This window comes from Gymnogyps californianus, chromosome 6, assembly GCF_018139145.2.
Source record: "Gymnogyps californianus isolate 813 chromosome 6, ASM1813914v2, whole genome shotgun sequence".
In the NCBI taxonomy this organism is placed as follows: Eukaryota; Metazoa; Chordata; class Aves; order Accipitriformes; family Cathartidae; genus Gymnogyps; species Gymnogyps californianus.
In genome coordinates, this window is record NC_059476.1 from 41,726,300 (window position 1) to 41,752,057 (window position 25,758).

At 51.1% G+C, this 25,758-nt stretch overlaps 2 protein-coding genes across 2 annotated transcripts; both read left to right on the forward strand.

Moving 5' to 3' along the window:
- Positions 1-2,592: 2,592 nt before the first annotated feature.
- LOC127017493 (lysosomal acid lipase/cholesteryl ester hydrolase-like) lies at positions 2,593-12,569 on the forward strand. Its single transcript, XM_050898571.1, is given in 11 exon segments — positions 2,593-2,691; positions 5,980-6,069; positions 6,639-6,804; positions 8,166-8,321; positions 8,324-8,363; positions 8,622-8,731; positions 9,149-9,285; positions 9,728-9,871; positions 11,073-11,144; positions 11,896-11,961; positions 12,336-12,569. Coding segments are annotated over 11 exon segments (1,314 nt in total).
- Positions 12,570-20,793: 8,224 nt separating this feature from the next.
- LOC127017866 (lipase member M-like) lies at positions 20,794-24,977 on the forward strand. Its single transcript, XM_050899164.1, is given in 6 exon segments — positions 20,794-20,898; positions 21,950-22,067; positions 22,682-22,849; positions 22,852-22,879; positions 24,424-24,547; positions 24,972-24,977. Coding segments are annotated over 6 exon segments (549 nt in total).
- Positions 24,978-25,758: the final 781 nt, after the last annotated feature.

Genomic DNA, 25,758 nt, shown 5'->3' on the forward strand with positions numbered 1-25,758 from the left:
GTGCAGAGAGGGGTGAGGGGATGGGGGGGTCACGTCTGCATCCCGGTGGTGCACAAAGCCTCAGCAGATGTGCTGGATCCTCTCTGGAGAGTGTCCGTCCCACGGCAAGAGCCGGGTCATGGTGTGCTGGTAACGTTCATGTGTGTGCATGCTGGAAATCTCTGGGAACGCCTCGCGGAAGGCTCAGCTCCGGCTCTGCCCTCTCTCCATCAGACTCAAGTAACGGGGGAAGTAACGTGGCCCAGACTTGATGCAAGGACCAGGAGTGGCCATAGCTCCAGCAGGAGACTCTCTGCTGTCCTGTCCCCAAAAGGAAGGCAAGTTATGTGGATGTTAATATATGCCGGGAGGAAGGGGGAGTGATTTCTTGTCTCGGTATATTTGATCCTGTTTTTCCACCTTTCCTCCTCTCCCTGCAGAGGTGTCGTGGTTTAACCCCAGTCAGCAGCCAAGCACCACACAGCCGCTCCCTCACTCCCCGTCCTCCCCCGGCTCCCGGTGGGATGGGGAGGAGAATCGGGAAAGAAGGCAGAACTTGTGGGTTGAGATCAGAACAATTTAATAACTAAAGTAAAATATAATACTAACAATACTAATAATGAAATATAATAATAATAATAATAATAATAGTAATGAAAAGGAATATAACAAAAAAAGGGGGGGGGGAACCAGTGGTGCACAATGCAATTGCTCACCACCTGCTGACCGATGCCAGAGCCACGATCCGCCCCTCCTGCCCAACTCCCCCCAGTTTATATACTGGGCATGACGTTCCATGGTATGGAATACCCCTTTGGCTAGTTCAGGTCAGCTGCCCGGCCATGCTCCCTCCCAGCTCTTGCACACCTGCTTGCTGGCAGAGCATGGGAAACTGAAAAGTCCTTGGCTTAAGATAAGTGCTACTTAGCAACAACTAAACATCGCGTGTTATCAACATCATTCTCACACTAAATCCAAAACACAGCACTGTACCAGCTACTAAGAAGAGAGTTAACTCTGTCCCAGCCGAAACCGGGACAAGGGAAAGAATCAGACTCAGGTCTGAGTCACTGCTCACGTGAGGGTGAGCCAGGCTGGGAGGGCTTCTGGCGCTGCCTCCAGCTCGTCTTTAGTAAACACCAGTCATTACAGCTTCAAACTGAGGTGGAATTATTTAGGCTTTCCAAAGAATGCGTGTTTGCATTTCAGCAAGCGCGGCTTGGCCAGACCTGGCAGGTATTAACACCAGGAGAGGCGACTGGTGCCTGCAGCGTGCAAAGCAGCACTGGGTCGCTGCAGCGTGCCAGTGCGCGGGCATGTTGGCAAGCAGCGGAGAGGCATCCTCGAAGGCAGCGCTGCCAAAAATGACACCCACAGCCCACGCGACCCCTCGCCGTCCCTGCAGGGAGCTCCTCAGCCACCAGGCAGCGGCTGGCCGAAGCGTTGTGAGCTGGGAAGAGGTGAAGTCTGTGGGAGAAGTGCAGGACGGGCAAAAAAACGCCTAACGAGGGCTGTGATAAGCGCACACGGAGACGATTGACCAGATGGAGGTAACTGAAAATTGGGTGGGCACAGACACCCGGCAGAGAAAGTCACCTCTCACTGTGGTCCAGACGGGCATCCTTTGTGCTCAGTAAGAAAAGACCCATCCTCCCACCAAAACTGCATGCAATGGCCGGTGAGAGCGAAAGGTAGCTTCATCCCCAGCTTCTTCCCTCCCTGGGGATGGATTTCTTTTCCATTTTTTAAAGAGCACCCCCAGCAGTCATTACGGGGACTGGGAGGTTTTGCATTTCCAGGCAGTGGCTCGTTACACGCCAGGAGGCAACAAGAAGAGCCAAACAAGAGCTGGGTGGGTTTCCCACAGGAGCTTGCTGGGATGAGCTAGGGTAGCCCCATGCACCCCGCTGTGCCCCATGCACCCTGCAGCACCCTGAGCACCAACACCAGCCCGTGTGACACCACCAGCCCCATGCACCCTGCTGAGCCCCTTGCACCAACGCCAGCCCCATGCACCAACGCCAGCCCCATGCACCAACGCCAGCCCTTGCACCAATGCCAGCCCTGTGCACAAATGCCAGCCCCGTGCACCAATGCCAGCCCGTGCACCAACGCCAGCCCCGTGCACCAACGCCAGCCCCATGCACCAACACCAGCTCCGTGCACCAACACCAGCCCTTCACCAATGCCAGCCCCTTGCACAATGCCAGCCCCGTGCACCAACGCCAGCCCCTGTGCACCAACACCAGCCCCATGCACCACCAGCCCCTTGCACCAATGCCAGACTGTGCACCAATGCCAGCCCCGTGCACCAATGCCAGCCCCATGCACCAATGCCAGCCCCATGCACCAACGCCAGCCCCATGCACTAACACCAGCCCCGTGCACCAACGCCAGCCCCATGCACCAATAACAGCCCCCTGCACCAATGCCAGCCCCTTGCACCAATGCCAGCCCCGTGCACCAATGCCAGACCCGTGCACCAATGCTAGCCCCTTGCACCAATGCCAGACCCAGGCACCAATGCCAGCCTCATGCACCAGTGCCAGCCCCAGTGCAGGTGGAGACTGGTCCAGAGGCTGCATATCCTCCAGTCCACAGAGGTCACGGGTGATGTCAGATGATGCTGTGCTGCATCAAGTGGAAATAACCAATTTGTTACAGCTCTCAACTCTTCTGTAGTGCCACGAAAATATTCCTAAGCGAGCGCGGGTAGGAAGAGTGTCTCCTTTCAGAACAGACTCCAGCCCTCAGGTAAATTATATGTTCACAGGTGAAATGATTAGAGGGAGTGGTGCTCCCAAATGCACGGAGCAGAGGGAATAATAGCCCAATGCGTGGTGGGCGAGAGCCGTGAGAGCGGCGGTGGGGACCTCCTGCTTGGCAGACATCGGGAAGAAAGGCACCCACACCTCTTCTGCTGCAGCCCCTGGACCGCAACGGGTAATCCTTCCTCCTTGGGTGCCTCTGCCTTTGCACAGGCTGCCAGCGAGGGGCCGTCCCTGGGGACAGCAGGAGTGAGCTGTAGGTAGTTGAAGAGCCCCGTGGATGGGACGGTGGGGCTTCCCCGGGAGTTCTGGGTCAGAAGGAAAGTCGTTTCTGCTCGCAGGAGGGGTGGGGGGAGCGCTCGGGGGTCAGGACTGTGCTGCTGGCAGAAGAGGTTTCACCCTGCGGCACCTCTCGGAGGTCACCGGGAGCTCTCAAGGTCTGCTGAGCTGAGGGACCCTTCACAAAAGGAGTATTTTTGCAGGTTGGCTGTTGGCAGGAAACGGCCATCCCGGGCAAGGCTCTTCCCTTGAATTTGCATGCTATTCTCGTGACGTTATGCCACAAAAATGCTTTCTGTCTCTCTTTGTTTTGCTGAAGGGCTCAGTCTTAAAAGTAACAAGACCAGAGTCATCTGGGGCCACGCAGCTGTGGAAGGGCTGTGTTGAGTGCATGTGGCTGCCAGCCTTGCTGTGCCTCCCACCTCTGCCCGTGTGTCCCAGAGCCCTGCGTGCTCCTCAGGAGCATCCCGGGAACTATCCCTCAACTGCCTTCCCCCAGGGAAGGAGAGCCCTGCTGCACAGCAGGGTGTCGGCAGCAACAGGCGACGCAATGAGAGGGTCCCGGCCCCAAATCACAGCCCGCAGGGTTCAGAGTGGAGGTGGGGAACCCTTCTTCCCCCAGAGTGGGGAGCAGCCATGGGAGGTGGGGTGTCACCATCCGGGGGGGAGTCAGAGCTCTGCTGGGCCAAGCCACAGCCTCATGCTGGCAATACCCCGCTGTGAGCAGGAGGGTGGACGAGGGGTGTCCCGAGGTCCCCTCCAGCAGAGAAGCGATGTCCGTGTGATCCTCCATGTATCTGCTCCAGGGATCAGCTGGCCTTCTCCCCAGCTGCAAAACCACCTCCTGCAGCGTGGGAAGCCAGTTCCTCCAGTAGAAGAGAGAGGGGATGATGAGGGTTAGCTGGGAAACGACAGAAACCTGCTTGCAGTTCTCCTTTCTTTCCCCAGGAAAATATTTTGCAGGGAAGTAATGAGGTGGATGCAAGATACCTGGCGCTGGCATCCGGCCGTGGTTGCTGCTTCCCGCACAGCCCAGCACAGGCACATGCATTCGGCGGGGATTTGGCAGGGCTCCTTGCTGTGGGCTCCATGCAATTTAACTATTGAAGCATGTCACACAAGAGCTGAGGCAGTATTTCTGTTGCAAATTTGTTGTCTCCAACAAATGAAATGATAGTAAGATGGTTTGTGGTAGGAACATGTCAAAACATACTTCGAAATCCTTCCCAGGAAGAACAGCGGGTCTCCTGGGACAGTATTTTACTCGGGTTTGCAAAAACAACTCAAGTGTGTCCCAGGGTCTCTTTCAGCCATAAGGAGAGCCCAACCAAATCACATTATTTGATTTTATATTAAGAACAAAACCTCCATGGTCCTGTAACTTAAATTGGGTGGTTTACTCCTGATTAGTCCGGTTATCTGTTCAACCAAATAATCTATTCTTCTGACCATCCGAGCCATCGTTTTAAATGAATAGTCTGTAACTGTGGTGGGTTGACCCTGGCTGGATGCCAGCTGCCCACCAAAGCCGCTCTATCACTCCCCTCCTCAACTGGACAGGGGAGAGAAAATATAACGAAAGGCTCGTGGGTCGAGATAAGGACATGGAGATCACTCAGCAATTACCGTCACGGGCAAAACAGACTCGACTCAGGGAAATTAGTTTAATTTATTACCAGTCAAATTAGAGCAGGATAATGAGAAATAAAACCAAATCTTAAAACACCTTCCCCCCACCCCTCCCTTCTTGCCAGGCTTAACTTTACTCCCGATTTTCTCTACCTCCTCCCCTCTGAGCGGTGCAGGGGGACGGGAATGGGGGTTGCGGTCAGTTCATCACACGTTGTCTCTGCCGCGCCTTCCTCCTCAGGGGGAGGACTCCTCACACTCTCCCCCTGCTCCAGCGTGGGGTCCCTCCCACGGGAGACAGTCCTTCACGAACTTCTCCAACGTGAGTCCTTCCCACGGGCTGCAGTTCTTCACGAACTGCTCCAGCATGGGTCCCTTCCACGGGGTGCAGTCCTTCAGGAACAGACTGCTCCAGCGTGGGTCCCCTGCGGGGTCACAAGCCCTGCCAGCAAACCTGCTCCAGCCTGGGCTCCTCTCTTGATGAGTCCGCAGGTCCTGCCAGGAGCCTGCTCCAGCGTGGGCTTCCCACGGGGTCACAGCCTCCTTCGGGCATCCCCCTGCTCTGGCGTGGGGTCCTCCACGGGCTGCAGGTGGATATCTGCTCCACCGTGGACCTCCATGGGCTGCAGGGGGACAGCCTGCCTCACCATGGTCTTCCCCACGGGCTGCAGGGGAATCTCTGCTCTGGCGCCTGGAGCACCTCCTCCCCTCCTTCTTCACTGACCTTGGTGCCTGCAGAGGTGTTCCTCTCACATCTTCTCACTCCTCCCTCCTGGCTGCAATTGCGCAGGTTGTTTTTTTCCCCCTTCTTAAATCTGTTATCCCAGAGGCGCTGCCACCGTCGCTGATGGGCTCGGCCTTGGCCAGCGGCGGGTCCGTCTTGGAGCCGGTTGGCATTGGCTCTGTCAGACATGGGGGAAGCTTCTGGCAGCTTCTCACAGAAGCCACCCCTGTAGCCCCCCCGCTACCAAAACCTTGCCACGCAAACCCAATACGATAATCATCCCCTCGAAGACCAGATTTGCCTGGGAGGGTATAGCTGTATACATACACGTGCATTTTTCTGAATACAAGGATCTAATGGAGAATGTGTGATTAAAATCTGACCAAGTTTGGACTCTGGCGTTGTTCAAGATAAGGAAAATGAGCAATTTCTAGAATCAATTAGAGGATTTGAAACTTGTAATTATTTCACCTGTCGAGTGGTCAGATCGATACACTAACAGAAGCGCAGTGCATGCCAAGTGAAGTGCGTGCAATCCCTGGCTTCTGTGTCAGTTCCATCAATGTCTCTCATGCTCATCACGTTGACAATGTTTTGCAGAGCACCATGATGTGGCTGTTCGTAACCACTGCTTATTTAATGTGCCTCAGTGAAAAGTCAGATGCGAGCCCCGAGGTGTCCATGGATGTTGTAAGTCCTGACTTCTCTCCTTTCTTTTCCTGCTTGGGCATGCAAGCTACCTATGCTGCCATAGTCTGGGCAGGACCCGTGGTGTCGTGTGTGTGTATCTTCACCAGGGTTTGGTACCAGGGTTTTATTAGAGCTTTTGTCTCCCTGTGCTTACGTACACAGAGATTTATGGCAGACATTTAAGGGGGAGTTCGGTCCACGTCAACAGGTTTGGTCAACGCAGGCGTGTCTCAGGCTTGGAGCTTCACCGTCATTGCTGCCCTGCTCTTCACAAACGTTGATTGCAACATGAAGAGCGACAATGGGTCTTTCGTTACCAGACCTGCTCAGGGAGTAAGGGAAACTCACACCTGCCAAAAATTTGAGCTGAAGTCATGACATCACCACAGCGTTGGTGGAAGGGACTTTGGGAGGTCCCTACTCCACCCTCCCGCTGACAGCCAGAGTCACCACCACCGGCTCAGGGCGGCCACTGTTAGCTTTGCCCAGCTGGTCTCCCTGACACGCTCCGGGATGGAGACCCCCACCTCCCTGGGGACCCATCCCACGCTGTCCTTCCCTTCCCACAGGGTGAAATTGTCCGCTACCATGGGTACCCCTACGAGGAGCATGAAGTGATGACAGACGACGGCTATCACCTCACCATGCAGAGGATTCCTCACGGCAGAGACAACCCAGGAAGCGTGAGCACCTCCCACAAAGCAGAGGCACAGGACTCCAGCATGTTCTGCCCCCGTAAGTGCCACAAGTAGGTCTGCCTGGTCCAGGGACCCTGAGAGCTTTGCTGGGCTGGGGTAGGCCATGGTCAGGGCTGCCTCGTCATGGGCTGGGTCCTCAAGGAGACAACTTTCCCTGTAGGATTAGCCTCGGGAGCAGAAGAAATGCAGGTGCCCTCCACGCCGACCTTCTTGGTCTGAGAGGTTCTGCTCCAAAGAGGAAGGAAAAGATAAGGAGAATGAACGGGACAGAGAAATCTTGCCCCAGGTTTTACCCCAGCTCAAAGCCAGCCAGTGGAGCAGCAAAAAGCCATTTGTCAGCAAAAAAACCCCCATGTGTCCAATCCAATGCCATCTCACCATTTCAGCTCCTTTCTGTTCTTCACTTGAACCGCTGTTTCAAAGCAGAGAGGGCGATGCCCCATTCTTGGCAAGGTGTCCCTCTCCTGAGAAGCAGGAGGACTGGCATATGAACCTGGCAAATAAGTGTAAAAAGCCAGATTTCCATTCAGGACACTTTGTCCTCAGCTGTGCAGGGTGGAAATGTGAGTCTTATATTGAGGGTCTAAAAACCAACAGAAAAAAGAGGAGACAAAGGGAAAAAAAAAAGAAAGTCACTTTTATTTCAACTTTTTCATGCTGCAACCTGTGGTCGCCCTACCGTGTGAATTCAGATATCCTTGCGGTGACCCTGTTGTGGCTGTGAAGTTGGACCTGCTTTGAGCAAGGGATTGGAGCAGAGACCTCCAGAGGTCCTTTCCCAACTAAAACTTCCCATAATCTCTCTTCCACTCTCTTCCTACAGCACTTCAGGCTTCCTGGTCCTTTGTAAGAAAGATCTTAATTTTGTTCTGGGGAGCTGAGACTTCCTTAAAGTGGCTTAAAGTGAACAGAAGTGGGTGGAGGAGATGCTCTTGACCCCTCCAGTACCCATGTCTCTTCCAATGGGGCAGCATGGTGTCACTGTGCCATGGGAGGTACTTAGACTCTGCTGGGTTTTCAATGTCTCCTGGTCAGACCCAGAGTACCTAAGCCAAACAAAAAGCACCGTGAGGAGGGTGGTCTCCATGCAAAGGGGACAGTCAGTGACCAGACAGACATGGGCCTTGGTTTCTTTCTTCCTGGGAGCATGATTTACCAAGCTCCATTCAGTGTGGAGTCCAACCCTATTTTTCGGCTTTGCTATATCGATTTTCTCTGCCCTCGGATGACCAAAGACCCTACTTCAAAAACACCTCTCCAAAGAGGCTGAGGACATAGGTGACCATCTCCCTGCAGTGGAGTCACTTCTCCAGGGGGTTGCTGCCAAAGCGATACCTGGATGTGAATGGTCAATTTTGCTAGTGGTTAGAGAAAATGATCCTCCTCTTCTTTCTTCAGCTCCAAAGCCCGTGGTCCTCCTGCAGCATGGCCTGGTGTTGGAGGGAAGCAACTGGGTTACCAACTTGCCCAACAGCAGCCTGGGCTTCATCCTCGCCGATGCTGGATACGACGTCTGGATCGGAAACAGCCGGGGGAACAGCTGGTCACGAAAGCACAAGAGTTTGAGTTTCACCATCAGGAATACTCAGCTTACAGGTATTTTCTGCAAAACTGAAGGGTGGGCAGGTGCCTGGTACCCTCAGCAGTGTCCGGAGGCTGGAGGAGCAGCGCTGCTGACAGTCGCACCATCAGCCAGTGGGCATAAACCGACACCACCAAGACGCCACAGGGGTGCCCATACCTGCCAGAGTCCTCGCCCGCTCCCCAAATAGTCATGGCAGAACTTGCTGTGTCCTGCCCGTCGCTCTCAAGCTCAGCGAAGGTAACTTTGTCATGTGCCTGTCTCTGTTGCAGCTTTCATGAGATGGCCATGTATGACCTTCCAGCAACCATCAACTATATTCTGCAGAAAACTGAACAGGAGCAGTTATACTACGTGGCTTACTCTCAAGGCACCACCACAGGTACTTAGGAGGAGATCAGACCACTGTCAGCGTTACATTAGCTGCACACCCCCAGTTTGGGAGTGTTCTGAGAGCCTGGATGGGGAGGGTAACCTCTGGGCACGTCCAAACGACAAAGGGAAAAGAGCAGGTAAAAATCTCCGTTTGCTTTAACAGAACGGTTTTGAGCAGTGACAGCCCAAAAACAGTTGCAGCAATGGCTTTTGATGCATTCCACTGCTGCCGGAGCCCCGAGAAGGCAGCTGGGCTGAGCAGTCAAGCTGGGAGCTGAAATGCATCAGCAGCAAAGGCTTCAGGTCAAGTCACCAACCTGCTAGAGCCACCTCCGAGGGTCCTTCCGATGGGCACACACTCCTGGGAATCAACAACTCCTTCAGAAATAACAGGGCAGGGTCTGCTTCCTTCTCCCTCCCGCAGGTTTCATTGCGTTTTCATCCATTCCTGAGCTGGATCGCAAAATCAAGATGTTTTTCGCCTTGGCTCCTATCACCACAAACTCAAATATGAAGTCACCCTTGGCAAGGTTGTTTGACCTTCCCGAGGGGCTGGTTAAGGTACATCCTCGCCACACGCTCGTCTGGTGTGAAGGGGAAGGAGGGAACGGGAAGGTCTCATCACCTGAGACATGCAGTGCTTGTACATCACTTCCATTTCCCTGCCCTCTGTGTGCCGTTTGCACTGAGCAGGTACGATTGTGCCTATGCTCTTGAGCCTGCGGGGCGTTAAACAGCGTAAAGCATCCTCCTGTCCAGCCCTAATCAGAGAAGAGCTACTTCTAGACATTGGTTTTGGGTCTATCCTCCTAGGAGAAACCTCTTCCAGGAAGATCAGGGCTCTTCCGGGGCCATGGCCTTTTCTGAAAAGCCAAAATTACAAAGCACAGCAAAGCTGTGGCAAGGAAGACAGCAACTTTCACGCGTGAGCAGAGAGGTGGGGAGTGTATGGAGGCAAAAGAGGAACGTGAACCGCACTGATGAACGCCTTTGACTTCCACAGCTCATTTTAGGATGCACAGTGGTCTTCGATAAGGGCGAGATCTTGCAGCAAGTGATTTCCAGTCTGTGCAGCTACCCCATCTTTAAAACCTTTTGCTCCTTGGTCCTTTACTTGCCTGGCGGGTTTACCAACAGCTTAAATGTGGTACGTACACTCCAGCTTACCTTTTAAGTGATCCAGTGTCTCATTGTTTGAGCCCAAGTTGTCAACTAGCTGCCTTCACCTGGCCTTTCGCATCTTCGATTCATCGAAAAATCTGGCCATTGCGTCGGCATTTTGCAATCTGGCCATTGCGTCGGCCATTGCAATGCTCTTGCATTGGCACCAGAGGGAAGCCCAGAGTGCACACAAGGTCACGCATCCACCGGGCACGTTGTCTCCCCAGTGGGGATGATGCCGAAGGGGAGCGTGCAGAAATTCATTCGGTGCTCCGGGGGCTCCCGGGGTTTCTCTTTCACTAAGTGATTTGTAATTTCACATGTGTTTTAATAACAAAATGGGCTCTTACGGAACAAACTCCCCTTCAATCCACTGCTAGGAGAGGTGGGCCCTCAGACTCTTCAGTCTACCATCCCTTAGAACATATTTATCCCCAAATCAGAGCCTTTCCCTGTGCTCCACTGCACTGAACGCAGTCATAGAAAAATTCAGGCTGGAGGCACCAGGGTGGGGGTCTCCGGCCCGAGCCCACTCCCACCAGGGCCAACACTACAGCTACCGTAGGTTGCTTGGGGACATGTCCAGGCGAGCTGGGTGGTCCCAGGGATGCCCCGCTCGCATGGGGAGGGGCCAGCCAAGATTTCAAGGTCCAGATCCTGCCACAAACCACTCATGTGAGTAAAATTGGAGACAGGTCCACGTGGAGTACCAAGCAATAATAGCTTGATCATGGATGGAGTCAGAGCTGGACCACTGTTTCTCAAGGAAAGTGTTGGTGTAATTTCTTACTATTCCAAGGAGGAAACGCATTAGAAACAACATGTAGAGCTACTGTGATGAGTTGCACATTTTCTTTGCAAAAGGATCCTGAGCACAAGATACAGAGTCTTTCTTCGGTTTGAAAACCACATAGACTCATAACATGACCCAGCATCCCATGGGAATTGCTCGGCTTACCAAAGGGAGCTCTACAGCACCCTTCATGCTGCTGTCTGCGGTGGGTGTTCGCACGGCACGTGGATGAGCTGTGCCTTCACAGAGTTAAGACGAAGCAGTTTGTACAAATGCAAGTTCCAGCTAGCCTGCGTGAGTGAAAGACTTGTGTGGCTACTGAACAGGATCAGTTTTATTTCTAATGGGATTTCCCTCCGTGCAGAGAATAAATGTCTCCAATGGTTTCTTGCAGAGCCGCATAGATGTCTACCTGTCCCGCTACCCTGATTCAACATCCCTAAAAACCATGTTACATTGGCGCCAGGTAATATTTCCTGCTGCAGAATAAGATCACATGCAACCAGAGCCCATGTTCTCTTCTCTCAGCTGCCAAGGACCTCTTCTCAATGCTTGGGTATAATCCTCCTTTGCCCTCCCTGCAGAGCTACATTAGAGAGAAAGGGGAAAATTGACATGAAACACTGGTGCAGGTGCAGTTCTTTTGGCCATGACTTTCAGCAAAAGATGACCAAGAGTTTTTGGAGCTGGTAGGAGATGGAGATGGAAGCAAAAACTGGTATTAAACCAGCACAGGAGATGCTAGAGTAAAGGCTAAGAGCTGAGGGTCGGTAGAGACAACTAATTATACAACAATTAATCTTTGAGAATACACACAGACTCATATCCTTCTGTTGTGTACATTGACCATGACAGACAAATGAAACTTGCCCAAAGGTCTGATTCGTGTCTTCTTTGAGGCTAGCTCTTGGTTGTACGCTAGGTACGCTGTGGGTTTCTGGGGCCTCAGCCTCCAGACATCTACGTTCTGCAGCTCGCCAGCCACCCGAGAGAAGAAGGATGAAAGATGTGAGCAATGCCAGGCGATCTTGCAGGCCGTGCTGAGATCTTCCTGGGGGTTGAGCTCGCCTCCCAAAAGATAATATCACATGTAACAAATAGCATCCTCGAGCCTTGGTGGCAGGAGGGAGCAGTGCGGTTCCCCGGTCACCTCTTCTATCTTTCTTATGGTCCCCTCTAATGCATGGATAATAAACACAGCTCTCCTGCTTTTCCAGCTCTATCAAACAGGGGAATTCAAATATTATGATTACGGCAGTGACAACATGCTTCATTACAACCAGGTAAGAGAAATCCATTCTCATTTGTCAGTTTTAAAAGAGAAAAAAAAAAGAGAAAAAAGAAAATGACAATGAAAATATTGCAGTGGCTGAAACTGAATTTTATGGGATTTATGGAATTTAGCTTATATGGTCAAACAGGTTTGTACCTTTCTTACAAAAAAGAGGTCTGCGATGTCAGTCAGTGATGACTTTTTGACTGTCTGGTGAAAAGCGCAGGAGCCCAAGGCATAGTCAGGATCTCTGGTGATAGTTTCTGTACTGTCTCTTGGGATAGGGGAAAAATTCCAAGCAGCAATCAGGAATACTTTGAATTTTTTACTTGCCCGTGACCTCTCAGGCACTTTCCTTCCTCAAGGCACACTTTTTTCTTCCAGACCACACCTCCCTTCTATGAGCTGGAAAATATGAAAGCCCCGCTTGCTGCATGGTATGGTGGCAGGGACTGGATTTCAGCCCCCGAAGACGTAAACATCACACTGGCTCGTATAACCAACGTGGCATACAAAAAGTACATTCCCCAATTTGTCCACTTTGATTTCCTTTGGGGTATGCAAGTGTACGAACAAGTGTACAAAGAAATTCTTGAACTGATGGAGAAGAGCGCCTAGAGTCGGAGCAGTGCAGTAATTGTTAGTTTCTCGTTTGATTTCTGGAGCTTCTTTCATTTGGGGGAAAAAAAAAAAAAAGTGAAGAAAAAAAGAGGGGGAAAAGGCTCATTAAACTTCTGCGCTTGGTTTGGATTGATATTACTCTGGCAAGTGAGAAAAACAAGCCAATCCAATGATCGGGAAAGCATGTAGGATTTAGGTTAAATAGGTTGAGGTCCCTGCAGAAGTTGGGCATGGCCCTTGGACCTTGAGTCTCCCAGGTGCCTCACTCACGTGGGTTTCCAGCAACAAGCAATTTCAGTGGAATTTGGCTCCTGGTCGCTGTTGCGGACTCTGACCTCCCTATGCTTGGGTTCCCAGCTGCAAACACCCGGACAGCAGCTCAGCTTCCTCCTGGATGCTGGTGTTTCATGAGAGTAGGTGTGCTCGGATGGGTCCGCGTGGTGGATCAAGTGATGAATCCTGCCAGTGTAGCTTTATCCACCTTCTGGTGACTCTTCCACGCCAAGAATCCCAACATCCTGACGTTCATTGCTTTGCTTTACAGTCAGAAGGACCGACTTTCTGCCTGGTGACAATGAAAAGAGCTTGTGGTTTTCTTCCATGAGAACTCTCCATTTTGCTAACGTAGGGAACATCTTTCTCAAATTCATGTTGATTTGGATAACACCAGCCTTGCTCGTACACAAAAGGGTTTTCAATAAGTTCTACCAGGAAACACCATTTTGCATCATTTTAAGCAATATTCCCAAGTCACAAACCCGGCTGGAAAGGTCACCTTTTGCTGACTCTCAGGAAATGCTTCTGTTTTCCTTATGTGGGAGAGAGAAGAAGAGTCTGGTGGAAGCCAGTTATGAGTCTAACTCTGTTTTCAGCTTCTGGATTACACTTCTTAATATATTGATTAGGGGAGGAATTGTGAATTTGCCTGTTTGTGTAGCTATATTCTTAAAATATGCCTAGGAGTAAGCAGGGCAAAGGATAAGGCGCTCTTTCCACAAAGATGTACAAATAATAATAATAGTAATAATAAAGTAAGATAGGGTCCACTGGGCTCTGTGTGGTTGTACTGCCTTCAACCTCCGGAGGAGTATGGGGGTTTTCAGCACAGACGTCTTGCCATGTGCAGGCGAGGGAGAGCTGCTTGTCCAACACTCCCCCTGCTCAGGGATAACTTTCAGTGGCTTGTAACGCTGGCAGATGCCCACCGCCCACGATGCCACTGGCATCCCCCACCCTATGCCCTGCGGGGAAGAGGTGGGCCGCAGCGGGCAGGTTGGAAGGTGAGGAGGGCTATCGAGCCCAGCACGGCTGCTCTCCAGAGCCAAACTGGAGTGTCTTAGCAGCACACTTTCATCCAAGTGCCCGGAGATGGAGGGACGGGGCTGTTGGTGCACGTCCTTGTAGGACAAGGCTCTGTTTGAGTTATCATCAAAGGGGACCGGCTGCAAAGGTGTTTCACTTTCCATCCTTACAGCTAGAATTGACCACAGAAGAAAACAGGACAGGGTGAGACAATGTCAGGGTGTAAGAATTAGGCTATAGGTTAGATAAGATCTATCTGGAGCAACAGTGATTAGCTACCTCACTTAGGATATTTGTAATGACATCTTCTTCTGTGTGATTAGTTATTTATTGCAGGGCTCTGCCCTGGAGGAGCGTTCTTACAGGACAGCACTGTGTTCATGCCATGGATATCAATGAAAATGCAAGAAGACTTTTCTGTCTTTGCAAATAAACACCCAAAGCTTGGCAAGACGTTTCCCCAACAGACTTCTGAAAAGCTTGCAAGAACTTATTTATGTTTAGTTAAAAAGTACCAACTTTTTACTTCTGAAAATTTAGAAGAATTGCAGGGTTTAGTCTCTTCTTTTTCTGTTCAGGTTACAATGTTTCTGCCACTTCTGTAATTATCTGAGGCAATGTTTGTATTGCATTATCTTAATTCATTGGCAGTCTCCCATGACGGAGTGTTTTGGTGAAGTTCTGTCTAAATCACGTTCTCGAAGCGCTCTGCTCCCTATGGCACTTGTACTCGCTTGCTGTCTCCTGTTAAAGGATCAAGAACTGCTGAAGCAGTACATTTTGGAAGCAAACAGAACAGTAAATAATCAAGGTGCTTGTAGCATAAATATTGCAATATTCTGTCATCTGGGATTGCCTTGATCAATAAATGGATTGAGTTACACGGCAAGCTGTGTTGATCTTGCCGGGACTGGAGTCCTTGCATGTCTCAAGTCTGTCAGGCAAGTAAAAAGTCATCAGGCCAGGTCCATGGTGATGGCGCAGGTCCATGGTGATGGCACAGGTCCAAGGTCAGGCTGGGACATCAGCCCACGATGTCGGGGTCCAGATCAGCTCAATCTCTCACCCTTAGACTTCACGACGCAGCACGAGGCCTTCACCACCCCGGTGCATGTATTCATGGCACAGCAGTGCTCCCTTTTTATTCCCCGTGCGTGAGCAAACCAACCTCAGTCATACACCTACATGTGTGGAGGACGTTGGTCATACAGCCGCTTACTTAATTTTCTTCCAGATGTGCTCATGCAAAGCCATTCTTGATCTGCTTGCGTACGGCACACGAGGCCAGAAGGGCTTAAAACCGTGTTCACATCCCATTCAAAATGCAGTAGTTGCACCATGTTTGCGGACCTATAATTTTCTATCGTCATCACGGTCAATGCAAAAAAAGGCAGCGCACGCGTGGACTGTGGAGCATACGATCAGCTCCATGAACTGTGGAGCACATGGTCAGCTCCAGGCTGTGTCCACACTGGAGAGGTGGTGAGCATGTCTACTACAGCGTCCTTCCCGCTTGAGGATTATGCACAGGCACATGCTTAAAGTGAAGTTGCACTTTTGTAAGTAACCCTAGGATTGCTTTGGTGTCTGCTTTAAGCAACGTACCGGCCTATGCTGTTATTTAGGAACTGATTTGTACCAGGGTTAATCTAGGATAAGGTTTCATCGAGTTATGTCAGACGGTGTGCTGCCTTTTCATGTTTTTTTTAATCCCTAACGGCAAGTCTGACAGCAGTTTCCAGCAGTCACCGGCATTGCTGAGTAGATTCAGAGTTTTATTCAGTTGAGGACATGTCGCTTTCTTATTTCAGGAACTATGAGCAATTTCTGTGTTATTTCCTATGTTATTTCTTTTGAGATTGCTAGATGAATGCTTGGAAGAGAGACCCAGTAACTGGTCTTTGAGACTTGTATTTTCGTATATTGGTACTTTAGGCAGATGGGAACGGTGTAAGTCCGTGGCAAGTTACGGTTAGCCAAAATCATGATCAGATACAACTACTTCCAGCACTCTTCACAAGCCTGTGTTGGTCTCCATTCCTGACCCTGGACTATGTCATGAGGGACATGTCACCGCTCCCTGAAGGTCTCTGATAGCCCTGACCAGGGCATTGGCGAAGCTGAGCCCAATCAGGTTTTCTCCAATACATTGGAAAAAAGCCCAAGAGCACTATGATGCCAAATTTGAAAAATGTTAGTATTTCTTTATTGAGAAAGTTTGCTGAAGTTGGCCCAGGTCTGTTCATGAACAAACCAAACTCTTCTAGCTTTAAAATACCCTTTAAAGCCAATTGTACAATGAAGAGAGATCAGAGAAGAAGTACAAGAAGTTCAGGGTTGTTATGGGGTCTTCTGAACAAAGAAACGTCGGAAGAGTTAGCCGAGGCAAACCACTGGTGACCACATCTCAGTTATTTCACAATCAACATTTAGGAACATTTATGCTTTTGTTAATCCAGTTTCACGACTGTGAATAAACCATTGCATGAACAATTCTAGCAAGGTGTTTGTGCTGGTTTTGGCTGGGATAGAGTTAATTGTCTTCATAGGAGCTGGTATGGGCTATGTTTTGGATTTGTGCCGAAAACAGGGTTGATAATACAGAGATGTTTTCGTCACTGCTGAGCAGTGCTTACACAGAGTCAAGGCCTTTTCTGCTTCTCACCCCACCCCACCAGTGAGGAGGCTGGAGGTGCACAAGAAGCTGGGAGGGGACACAGCCGGGACAGCTGACCCCAACTGACCAAAGGGTTATTCCGTACCATATGACATCATGCTCAGCGTATAAAGCTGAGGGAAGAAGAAGGAAGGGGGAACATTTTGAGTGATGGCGTTTGTCTTCCCAAGTAACGGTTAGGCGTGATGGAGCCCTGCTTTCCTGGAGATGGCTGAACGTCTGCCTGCCCATGGGAAGCGGTGAATGAATTCCTTGTTTTGCTTTGCTTGCACACGTGCGCGGCTTTTTCTTTACCTGTTAAACTGTCTTTATCTCAACCCACGAGTTTTCTCACTTTTACTCTTCTGATTCTCTCCCCCATCCCAGCGGGGGCAGTGAGCGAGCGGCTGCGTGGGGCTTAGTTGCCGGCTGGGGTTAAACCACGACAGTGTTGTGAAAAGAATTTGTTGTTTCATCAAGCTTCACTATGCAACTCTAGCATGAGTAAAACCCCTACTAAATGTGTAATCAGAGATGCTGGAGATATCCCAGCCTAGCTGAGGGACTTTAAACTAGGAGAGGTACAACCAGATAAGCACTGCTTTCCTTATCAAGTTCTTGAGCAAGGTTCTCCAAGGTTACTGCAAGGGAATCATGCTTATCTGGCAGGAATTACACAAGAGTTGACGTTCTTTTATTGGTGAGAATGATACTCTCTTTCCCAGTTCAGGATGTCAAGACCAGATGACAGCTAGTTAAGCATCTCCCTGCTTGTGACTGGCTTACCCTTGTGCTGGGAAAGGGGCAACAGATAGAAGGTAACAACCAGCACCCTGGGCGTACAGTCTGGCAGCTTCTACATACGTGAAAGCACGGGAGAAACACCAGAGCAGTAGTTAGAGGAATGATATGCATTGATAGCCAAGGACGTGATTAACACCAATCAAACTGGTAAGCGCTGAGGATGGCACATCACTTGCACCGTGATGTGCCACAGAGAAGGTGACTCACCAGCAGAAGACCTGCACCTGTTAACAGAAGGACGGCAGTGGGGATAAGCACATTTCATGGGCTGTTTCTCTTCCGGTTATCCCAACAGCAGGATGGGTTACAGTCCTATGATGCCTCAAACAAGAAAATGAAAGACACCCAGCAGCAATGTGGCCTAATATTTATGAAGCGTGAAGTTAACAAGATGCAGAAGCAAAACATCATGCCATAGTAACTTTTGACTCCTAAAGAACTGTAGAGGCCAAGAAAGAGTTGGCCGTTGGGCCTCAAGCAGAACCCAGAAGGTATGTGGAGGACTCAGTAGCTGGCAACCGTTGCCTTCCATGTCATACTCGGGTGACTTTGGCCAGACCGCTCGGATACACACATTTTGGCCCCTCTGAGAATGTGTGTATGAGAGCGCTGATTGGTACAGTCTACTTGGTTAGAAAGTTAAATAAAATACCTTTCTGTTTCTAAACAGTCTTGAGTTTTCTTACATTAGTTCCCACAATACTGCAAAAACATCCTGTGAGTGTGGTTATACAGCTTCATTTTAAGATGCCCATGATAGTCTATCTAATATTTGGTTGTGCACCCTACCGTGTATTGTCGGGTCCCAACACCATAGGTTAATACTAGTGACTATTTATAATTCTGTTAAGTGTACAATCATAGCAGTATCGTGATGGTATTGCTCTTTCCACCTAAACTTGCACCTATGTGTCAAAATGCCCAACTCTGGTCTCCTAACTTCAAATAACTCAAAGGTCTTCATTTCTTCCTTTGACTAAGCTACACAAGAGTTTCTCGGTAAAAAGCTAGCTGCTCTTTGTTGGCAACTTCTCTCCTTCCTACCACAGTTACGATAGGTACGGGTGCTAAATCACACACTAGCCTCAGCGCTGAGACACTGCTCCGATAGCCTCGTCCCACGGCCTGAGGATGCTGGAGAAGTCTCTGCTGCCTTTCCAACCTCTATTAGTTCCTAGTACTAGTACTTAGTACCTCCGCTGGATAACTAGTATTCAGTGGAGGGAGAAGGCAGCAGACTTGACAGTGGATGAAGTAGCCAACCATACAAGTAAAAGGTGAGGTCTGTCTTGATGCTGTTGAAGGAAACCTGATGGTAGAGTAAAAAAAACACAAGCTGGGTAGGGGTTTCTCCATCCATAGGGTGTTTTTTAACTCCTCTTTGGGACGAACACTGGAATTGCCCTCTACACAACCTGTAAAGTCCATCTTATGTAGTGGGATTTTTGCGCTCACGGGAGTGGGAAGACATTTTCGAAAGACCAGAGTAGACACAGGGATGGAAGTAAGGTAACGAAATGGTGAAGGCTCTGGCCACACCTGCTGTCAGGAAGATAGCGCCCACACGGACAGTCCCTTTGCGTCAGCGGTTGCGGTGCTGACAGAAAATTACGGTCTGGTGGATGGCGTAACACATGCGCGTTTTGGGCTGTGTTTCACAACTCACATGCCGTTCATAGACTATGTCTGGTATGAGCATTAGAAGTCAACCTAATCCATGACCAGGAAACGTATACTCAAGCGGAGCACCTGGTAGCCAACTGAAGGCTCGGCCTTTTAGGTGGCTACCAAGCAGCTACTGAAAGGCATAGGTTGCAAGGTCACAGGCTGGAGGTGGAGAACAAACACCTTTCCTCTGTTCAATACCTGTCACTTCAGCCAAACGGAGGCGTTGCACAAGCTCTCCTCCACTCTGCCGTCCATCGGCAAGACGTTAAGCTTGGTGTTTTTCAAGAAAATGTTGCAGAGATTTTGCAAATTGCCAGTTGCAAATACAATACCGCTTGGGCATAAGGGCTGGGCCACTGTCACTTTTGAAGAGTGGTGTAATCACCGAGTGTCGCCCACCCAGGCAGCCGGTGAAGCCTGACCTGTCCTTGGAGTGTCTATGGAGAGGCTCGCATGCTCCTGAGGCCTTGTGAAGCTGGTGGAGCCCAAGTCCTTTTGTTGCCCCTCTTCTAAGAGGCATTGCCAAGGGCCCCTGGGAGTTAGGAAATGACCCTTTGCAAAGAAAACCTTTTGACATTTTTTTACTGCGGCTATCATGAGCTTAAGGTGCAACTCCGTAGCCGAAATTCCTTGCTGCACCACTCCGGCTGCTTTTGGAAACGTAACCTTTTGCAAGCACGAAAGTCATGACCGCATGGCCAAGCAGAGGAAGTTATCAAAGATATGACCAGCGTGTGCACATTGCTTATTTGGAGGACACGTGACGTGGTCCAGCGTGGTGCCAACGTAGCAGGGCCCTGACACAACATGCTCTTTTTAGCACTGGTGATGACAGAGCCACCACCATTCACACCACCAGCCTGATCAGACACGACAGCGGGCTCTGCCTGGCAACGTATTTTCCTCTGCGTAATTCAGATTTGCGTTGGAGCTATCCTGAGGGTGAAGAAGCATTGCTTGCTTTTTTTCTTGGTAACTTGCCTCTTGGTAATACCATAGAGAGGGTTACTGGGAATATTTCAGAGGGCAGATATGTCTCACGGTGTGGGAGACCCATTGGAAGGAGGAAGAAGGGAGGTAGAGAGTAACCAGATGGCTGGTGAGAAGATTTGCAACTCGTGCTACTGGGCTGAAGTTACGTTCTAACTTTTAAGAGCCTGGCAAAGCATTAGAAATCATATATAATATTAACTGTGTATATTAAAAATAGATCTCTGCTTGGAACAGAAGTCTCAAAGGCGATGAAAAAGGTTTCTGTTTTTTTCAGGCTACACTTATTTAATAAATGGTCTTCCTATGAGGCTCTACCAGTTTCAGTTCATAGGATCTTTCTGGTAATAGTGGCTTCTGGGTGCAAAAGCTAAGCAACAGAGAAACAGCAAAAGTATAGACGTAGTCATAGCCCAACCAACCTAAATGTGTTCCTTCCATAGCATAAACTCTTACTTCAGATTAATTCCTTCTGTGTGACAACTGGCCCGATGGTATCTTCTACCGCTTTAGTTCTTGCATTATAAAGCTGTTTCTCTTCTTTTTATCATTAAAAATATAAAAATGGGTCTTGCCTAGTACCAGATCCAGTCTGTATGGAGGAGTATGAAGAACTTTGCGTGGACCATAATGGAACTTGGAATTGGGAATCCCCTCTGCTTCCCCAGCCCAGACCGTGATATAAGGTCTTCAGATATATAAGGAACTTAACCCGTCATAACCAAGTAGAAACAGACATTCATAACAATGAAGAATAATCATAATAATAATAATGATAATGATAATTTACACAGGCACAAGATGTGGCTGTTTATTGCAATCCTGTTTTTGATACAAGCACCCGTGAACTCAGAAGATGCCATCGAGCAGAAAAAGTCTACAAATCCCAAGATTTTCATGAATGTTGTAAATCAGGAGAACTTTGAATTTCCACTCTGAAAGTTTGCAGACATTTAGCTGGGGGAGAGAGGCATGGGGGGTAGGTATGTGGAGAGGGCTCGGGTCACTGCGTGTGCCGGTTTTGTTGGACGGTGCGATATGACGTTGCCTCCATACCATCATTAACAAGCCCTGCTTCCTGAAGGAGCCCTCTTCCTCCCAGCCGTATTAAGTGCAATTATCAGCAGGTCAATTAGAGAAGCGGATAATCCCAGGCTGGATTTGATCAGACATCTTCCTGGGGGGGTAGAAAGTTGCGCATGGCTCCTCTCCTTCAGCTGCAGCAAGTTGCTCAGGGCCGTGTCCAGGCGAGTCCTGAAAGTCTCTGAAGGTGGGTTTAGATGGACCCAAGATGTGGGCAATAAAATTGCTGAAATTAATCTCTTCCGCTCACCGCGTGACAAAGCGAGTATACAGCGATGTGCAGGCAGGATCACCGCTGGATTTCACCAGACCGAAACTTCCCAATCTGTGGAGTTTTCAGCATAAATAAAGCTCAGGCAGAGCCTCGGGAGCCCTGTGACAAATCCTACGGGGCTTGTCCTATTGCCCTTCCAGTCAGCCCAGCTCAGTAGGTTTGATATGCCCTGCCATCTTATCTGCCCCGTGCATCAGCTCAGAGTATGACACTGACATGTCCTGCCACTGGTGTCAGCTGTCAGTAAATCCTTTTGGTTTCAATCTTCGTTTTTCCGGAACATTTCGAACGCACGTGCTGCTGCACGCTGCAGGGAGCCCTGCTGCCGCCGGCCCCCCTCCTGCTCGCAGGCGCGAGCCCACAGCTGAGCGTCTCCTCTTCCCTTGGGCGTCTCGCTGGGGTGGGCGTGGGATTCGGACAGAGCATCCTCTCTCAAAAAAGTCCTCAGCTGATCCAGAGACACCCCGGGCAAAGCAATGTCCCAGCTGCCGCAGCGTTTCGGTTTTGCAAAGGCATCCCAGCGGATGAGGGATGTGCTCTTCGAGTCAAATGAGCACCTCGGCTACGGAAAGCTTTCCACCTGCGTTTTTCTTTCCCCAGAGCGAAATGATCTGCCACAGAGGGTACCCCAGTGAGGAGTATGAAGTCCTGACTCATGGCAGCTACTACATCAGCCTGACCAGAATTCCTCATGGGAGAGAAAATCTTAGGAACAGAGGTACGGCTCTATTTCACAAGGAAGCCAGGAAAAAAAAAAACCCTTAACATAACAAGCAGGTGAAGGGATGAACCTTACCAGGCCAGGGGAGTATTTATTGTTAAAGCAAAAATACCAAATCCACGATACTTCTCCAATTCACAGGCAAGGCTTTAGCAGCCAGCATACGAAAGCATGCGTGCAGCACGGCAACCGCCTTTCATATCAAGCAGAGACTTGGGTTTCAGCCTCAGAGGGTGCAGGCGTATCTTAAGAGAGCTCCTCATTTATTTTTTCCCCATAAATTTGTGACTTTGGGGTTTGAACGATCTCAGGGACGAGCCTGTACATCTGAGCTTTCACATGGTTGTTGTCAGTGGCCACGATACTGAACTTGTGGGGATGAGCACCTGGGGTCTGAAAGGCTTAGGAGGGATGTCCGCAGCTCTCCAGCCTGAGACAACGAGGGCAATCACCACGAGACAACTACGGCAAGGATTTCTTCACCAGGAGACGTCATTAAAATGCACATTTTATGTCCTCTGGCAGTGCAAGAAAGAGGCTTTATTGGCCTGAATTTGGGGTAAGTGGAGAAATTCTGATTCAGTGAGATGTGCTGTTTCTTTCACATCCAGGGGCCAAGCCGGTCGTGTTTCTCCAGCACAGGCTACTTGGAGAAGGCAGCCACTGGGTGGAAAATCTGGCTAACAACAGCCCTGGCTTCATACTAGCAGACTCTGGCTACGATGTCTGGCTGGGAAACAGCCAGGAGACAAGCTGGTCCTGGAGACATCAGCACCTTCAGTTGACCAGGATGAATTCTGGGATTTCAGGTGGGCTGGAGCGGATTACAAAAGCACGGCAAACTTCTCGGCCTGTCGCTACCCTCTAGGCAGAGGTGGGTGCCTCCAAGCAGGCAAGTCGGAGCACCTCATCCCCGAGTATGGCCTCCCCTAGTGATGTGTCCGGGAAGGATGGAGGTACCTGTGCAGACCAGCCTGCTGACATGGTGCCAACACCTCCCCGCAGCTGCCCGGCCCTGCCGAGAGCGCAGGGCACTGCTGGCTGCATGGGGACGCCCGTCCTGCGGAGACATCAGCCCTATCTTGGGGCCTCTGCAGGGACCCCCCCGGCCAAGCCCCCCCCCAGCAAGGTGTCCACAAGCGTCATCGACACCTCCCCTTCTCCCAGACGTTGTTCACAGAAACCTTGTCCCCAAGAACGGCTTTTTAAGCTGCTACTGCCTCTCCAGAGCTGATCTTCAGAGCAGTCCTGGATTTCCCAAGCTCACAAACATGCTTCCAGTGAGAAAACCCTAATAAAGCCGGTCTGTGTTTCACCATATCGCACTAAAAGGTACATGGGCAGGAACCGGTGCTCCATTCCCATCTGGGAAAGAGCATCTCTAGGAGCGGAGCTGGTGCTGTAATCCTGACGAGAGCCAGCTCTGGGGCTGCAGAGCTGCTGTGTCCTGCACCTGAAGGCACAGCTGGCCGGGCTCTGCACAGCTTCTTTACCGCTAACCATGGTTATGGGAGGACTTAAGCCCTGTCAGGGAAGGATGAGGCCATGGCAGGAGGGATGCCTTCAGACTCTGCGCAGTTTCGCCCAGCACAGGGCTCTCCTAACTCACAGGAATTTTCTCTTGGAAAATCAGCCACAGATGTTAAGCCCTTCAGCATACGGGCGATGCAAGGCAGCCAAAATTCACAGGTAAGTTTGCTCTCCTGGTGTTACCTTATAACCAACTGTCGTGGTTTAACCCCAGTCAGCAACTCAGCACCACGCAGCCGTTTCCCCCTCCCAGTGGGGTGAGGAGGAGGAAAGCAAAGGAAAAAAAAGTAAAACTCGTGGGTTGAGATAAGAACAGTTTAATAACTAAAGTAAAATATAATACTAACAATAGTAATAATGAAATATAATAATAATAGGAATGAAAAGGAATACAACAAAAAAAAAAAAAAAGGAAGGGGGGGAGGAAAAAAACCAGTGATGCACAATGCAATTGCTCACCACCCGCTGACCGATGCTCAGTTAGTTCCCGAACCGCGATCCGCGCCACCTGGCCAGCTCCCCCCAGTTTATATACTGGGCATGACGTTCCATGGTATGGAATATCCCTTTGGCTAGTTCAGGTCAGCTGCCCCGGCTCTGCTCCCTCCCAGCTTCTTGCACACCTGCTTGCTGGCAGAGCATGGGAAAGTGAAAACTCCTTGGCTTAAGATAAGCGCTCCTTAGCAACAACTAAAACATCGGAGTGTTATCAACATCATTCTCACACCAAATCCAAAACCCAGCACTGTACCAGCTACTAAAAAGAAAGTTAACTCTGTCCCAGCCGAAACCAGGACACCAACGCACTGCTCCGGTGTTGCAGCTTTCATGAAATGGCAATGCACGACCTCCCAGCCACGATCGACTTTGTTCTGCAGAAGACCGGGCAGAAGCAGATCTATTTCGTTGGCTACTCCCAGGGCTGCACGATCAGTGTGTTAGAAGAGGTTGCACATCACATTGCCTGGACCACCTTGAAAAAGCCAGGGGGATGTGGGGACCCTGCCGTGACCCCACGGTGGCTGCCCGGTGGGTCGGGGATTAGAGCACCCAACCCACGAGGAGAGGGGAGGGAGGTGGGCTTGTTGGGTCTGGCCGTGGGGTGGCGGGGTGGGGGGGTGTCTGAGAGCAGCCCCCAATTGCCACGCAGGCAGGGATGGAGGGGATGTATGAGGTCAAACCCTTCTCGGCAGCGACAGGCGATGCAACGAGGGGCCCCGGCCCCAGATCACAGCCCAGCAGGGTTCAGGTTGGACGTGGGGAACCCTTCTTCCCCCAGACGGGTCCCCAGGGAGGTGGAGGGTCTCTGTCTGGAGGGGTTCAGGGCTTAGCTGGGCCAAGCCGGCGCTTGCCTGCATCTATCGGTCGCAGGAGTGAGCGGCCAGAGGTCCCCAGGGACGGCTGCATGGCTCAGTGCCGACAGGCTGGGAATGCCTGTCCTCCATCCCTGGGAGCCGGTGGCCCCAAACGCCCCGTGGCCGGGTCGCAGGGCCACCGTCCCCCCCCATGAAGCTGCTGCCAGGCTGGTGTCCCGGGGCAGCGGGCAGCCCCCGCCGTGCAGTCCCACCCCGCTGCTTGCTGGAAAACCGGAGGCGAGGAAAATCCCTCCGAAATAAATGCTCAAAGGGGATTTCAGGAGCCCGCACCGCAGCTCTGACACCCCCGGCTCTTCCTTGTGTGGAAATATTTCCCGGGGGGCTGCCCGTACCCGGGGTCGGCGGGGATAAACCTGCGGTGGGGTGACCCCAGCCGCGGCTGGCAGGGCTTGCTGCTCGGTGGGGTGGCATGGCGGGTGCTGCTCGGGGGTCCCAGCTGGGAGCACCCCGGTACCTGCACCCCACCACCGCCGGGGCGGGCAGCAGGCAGGGCCCCCCTCCCCAGGCCGCACCGGGGCAGGAACGATCGCCGGCAAAGAACCACCGGGCCGCCTCGGGGAGAGCTTTATTCGTGCCCACAACGGCTGGGAAATCACCGGCGAAGCGGGAGCTTCCCGCCTACGGGACCGCTCTCCCCGGTGCCACCGGGATGCGTACGGCCCGGCCAGCTGGCTGACGGACCGAGCCTGGGCACCCAGCGGCTCCTCCATCTTACCGGGCTGGCCGGTCCACGGTCACCGGGCGGCTGCCGGTGCGGGACGGGGAAAGGAGGAGGGCGGTGA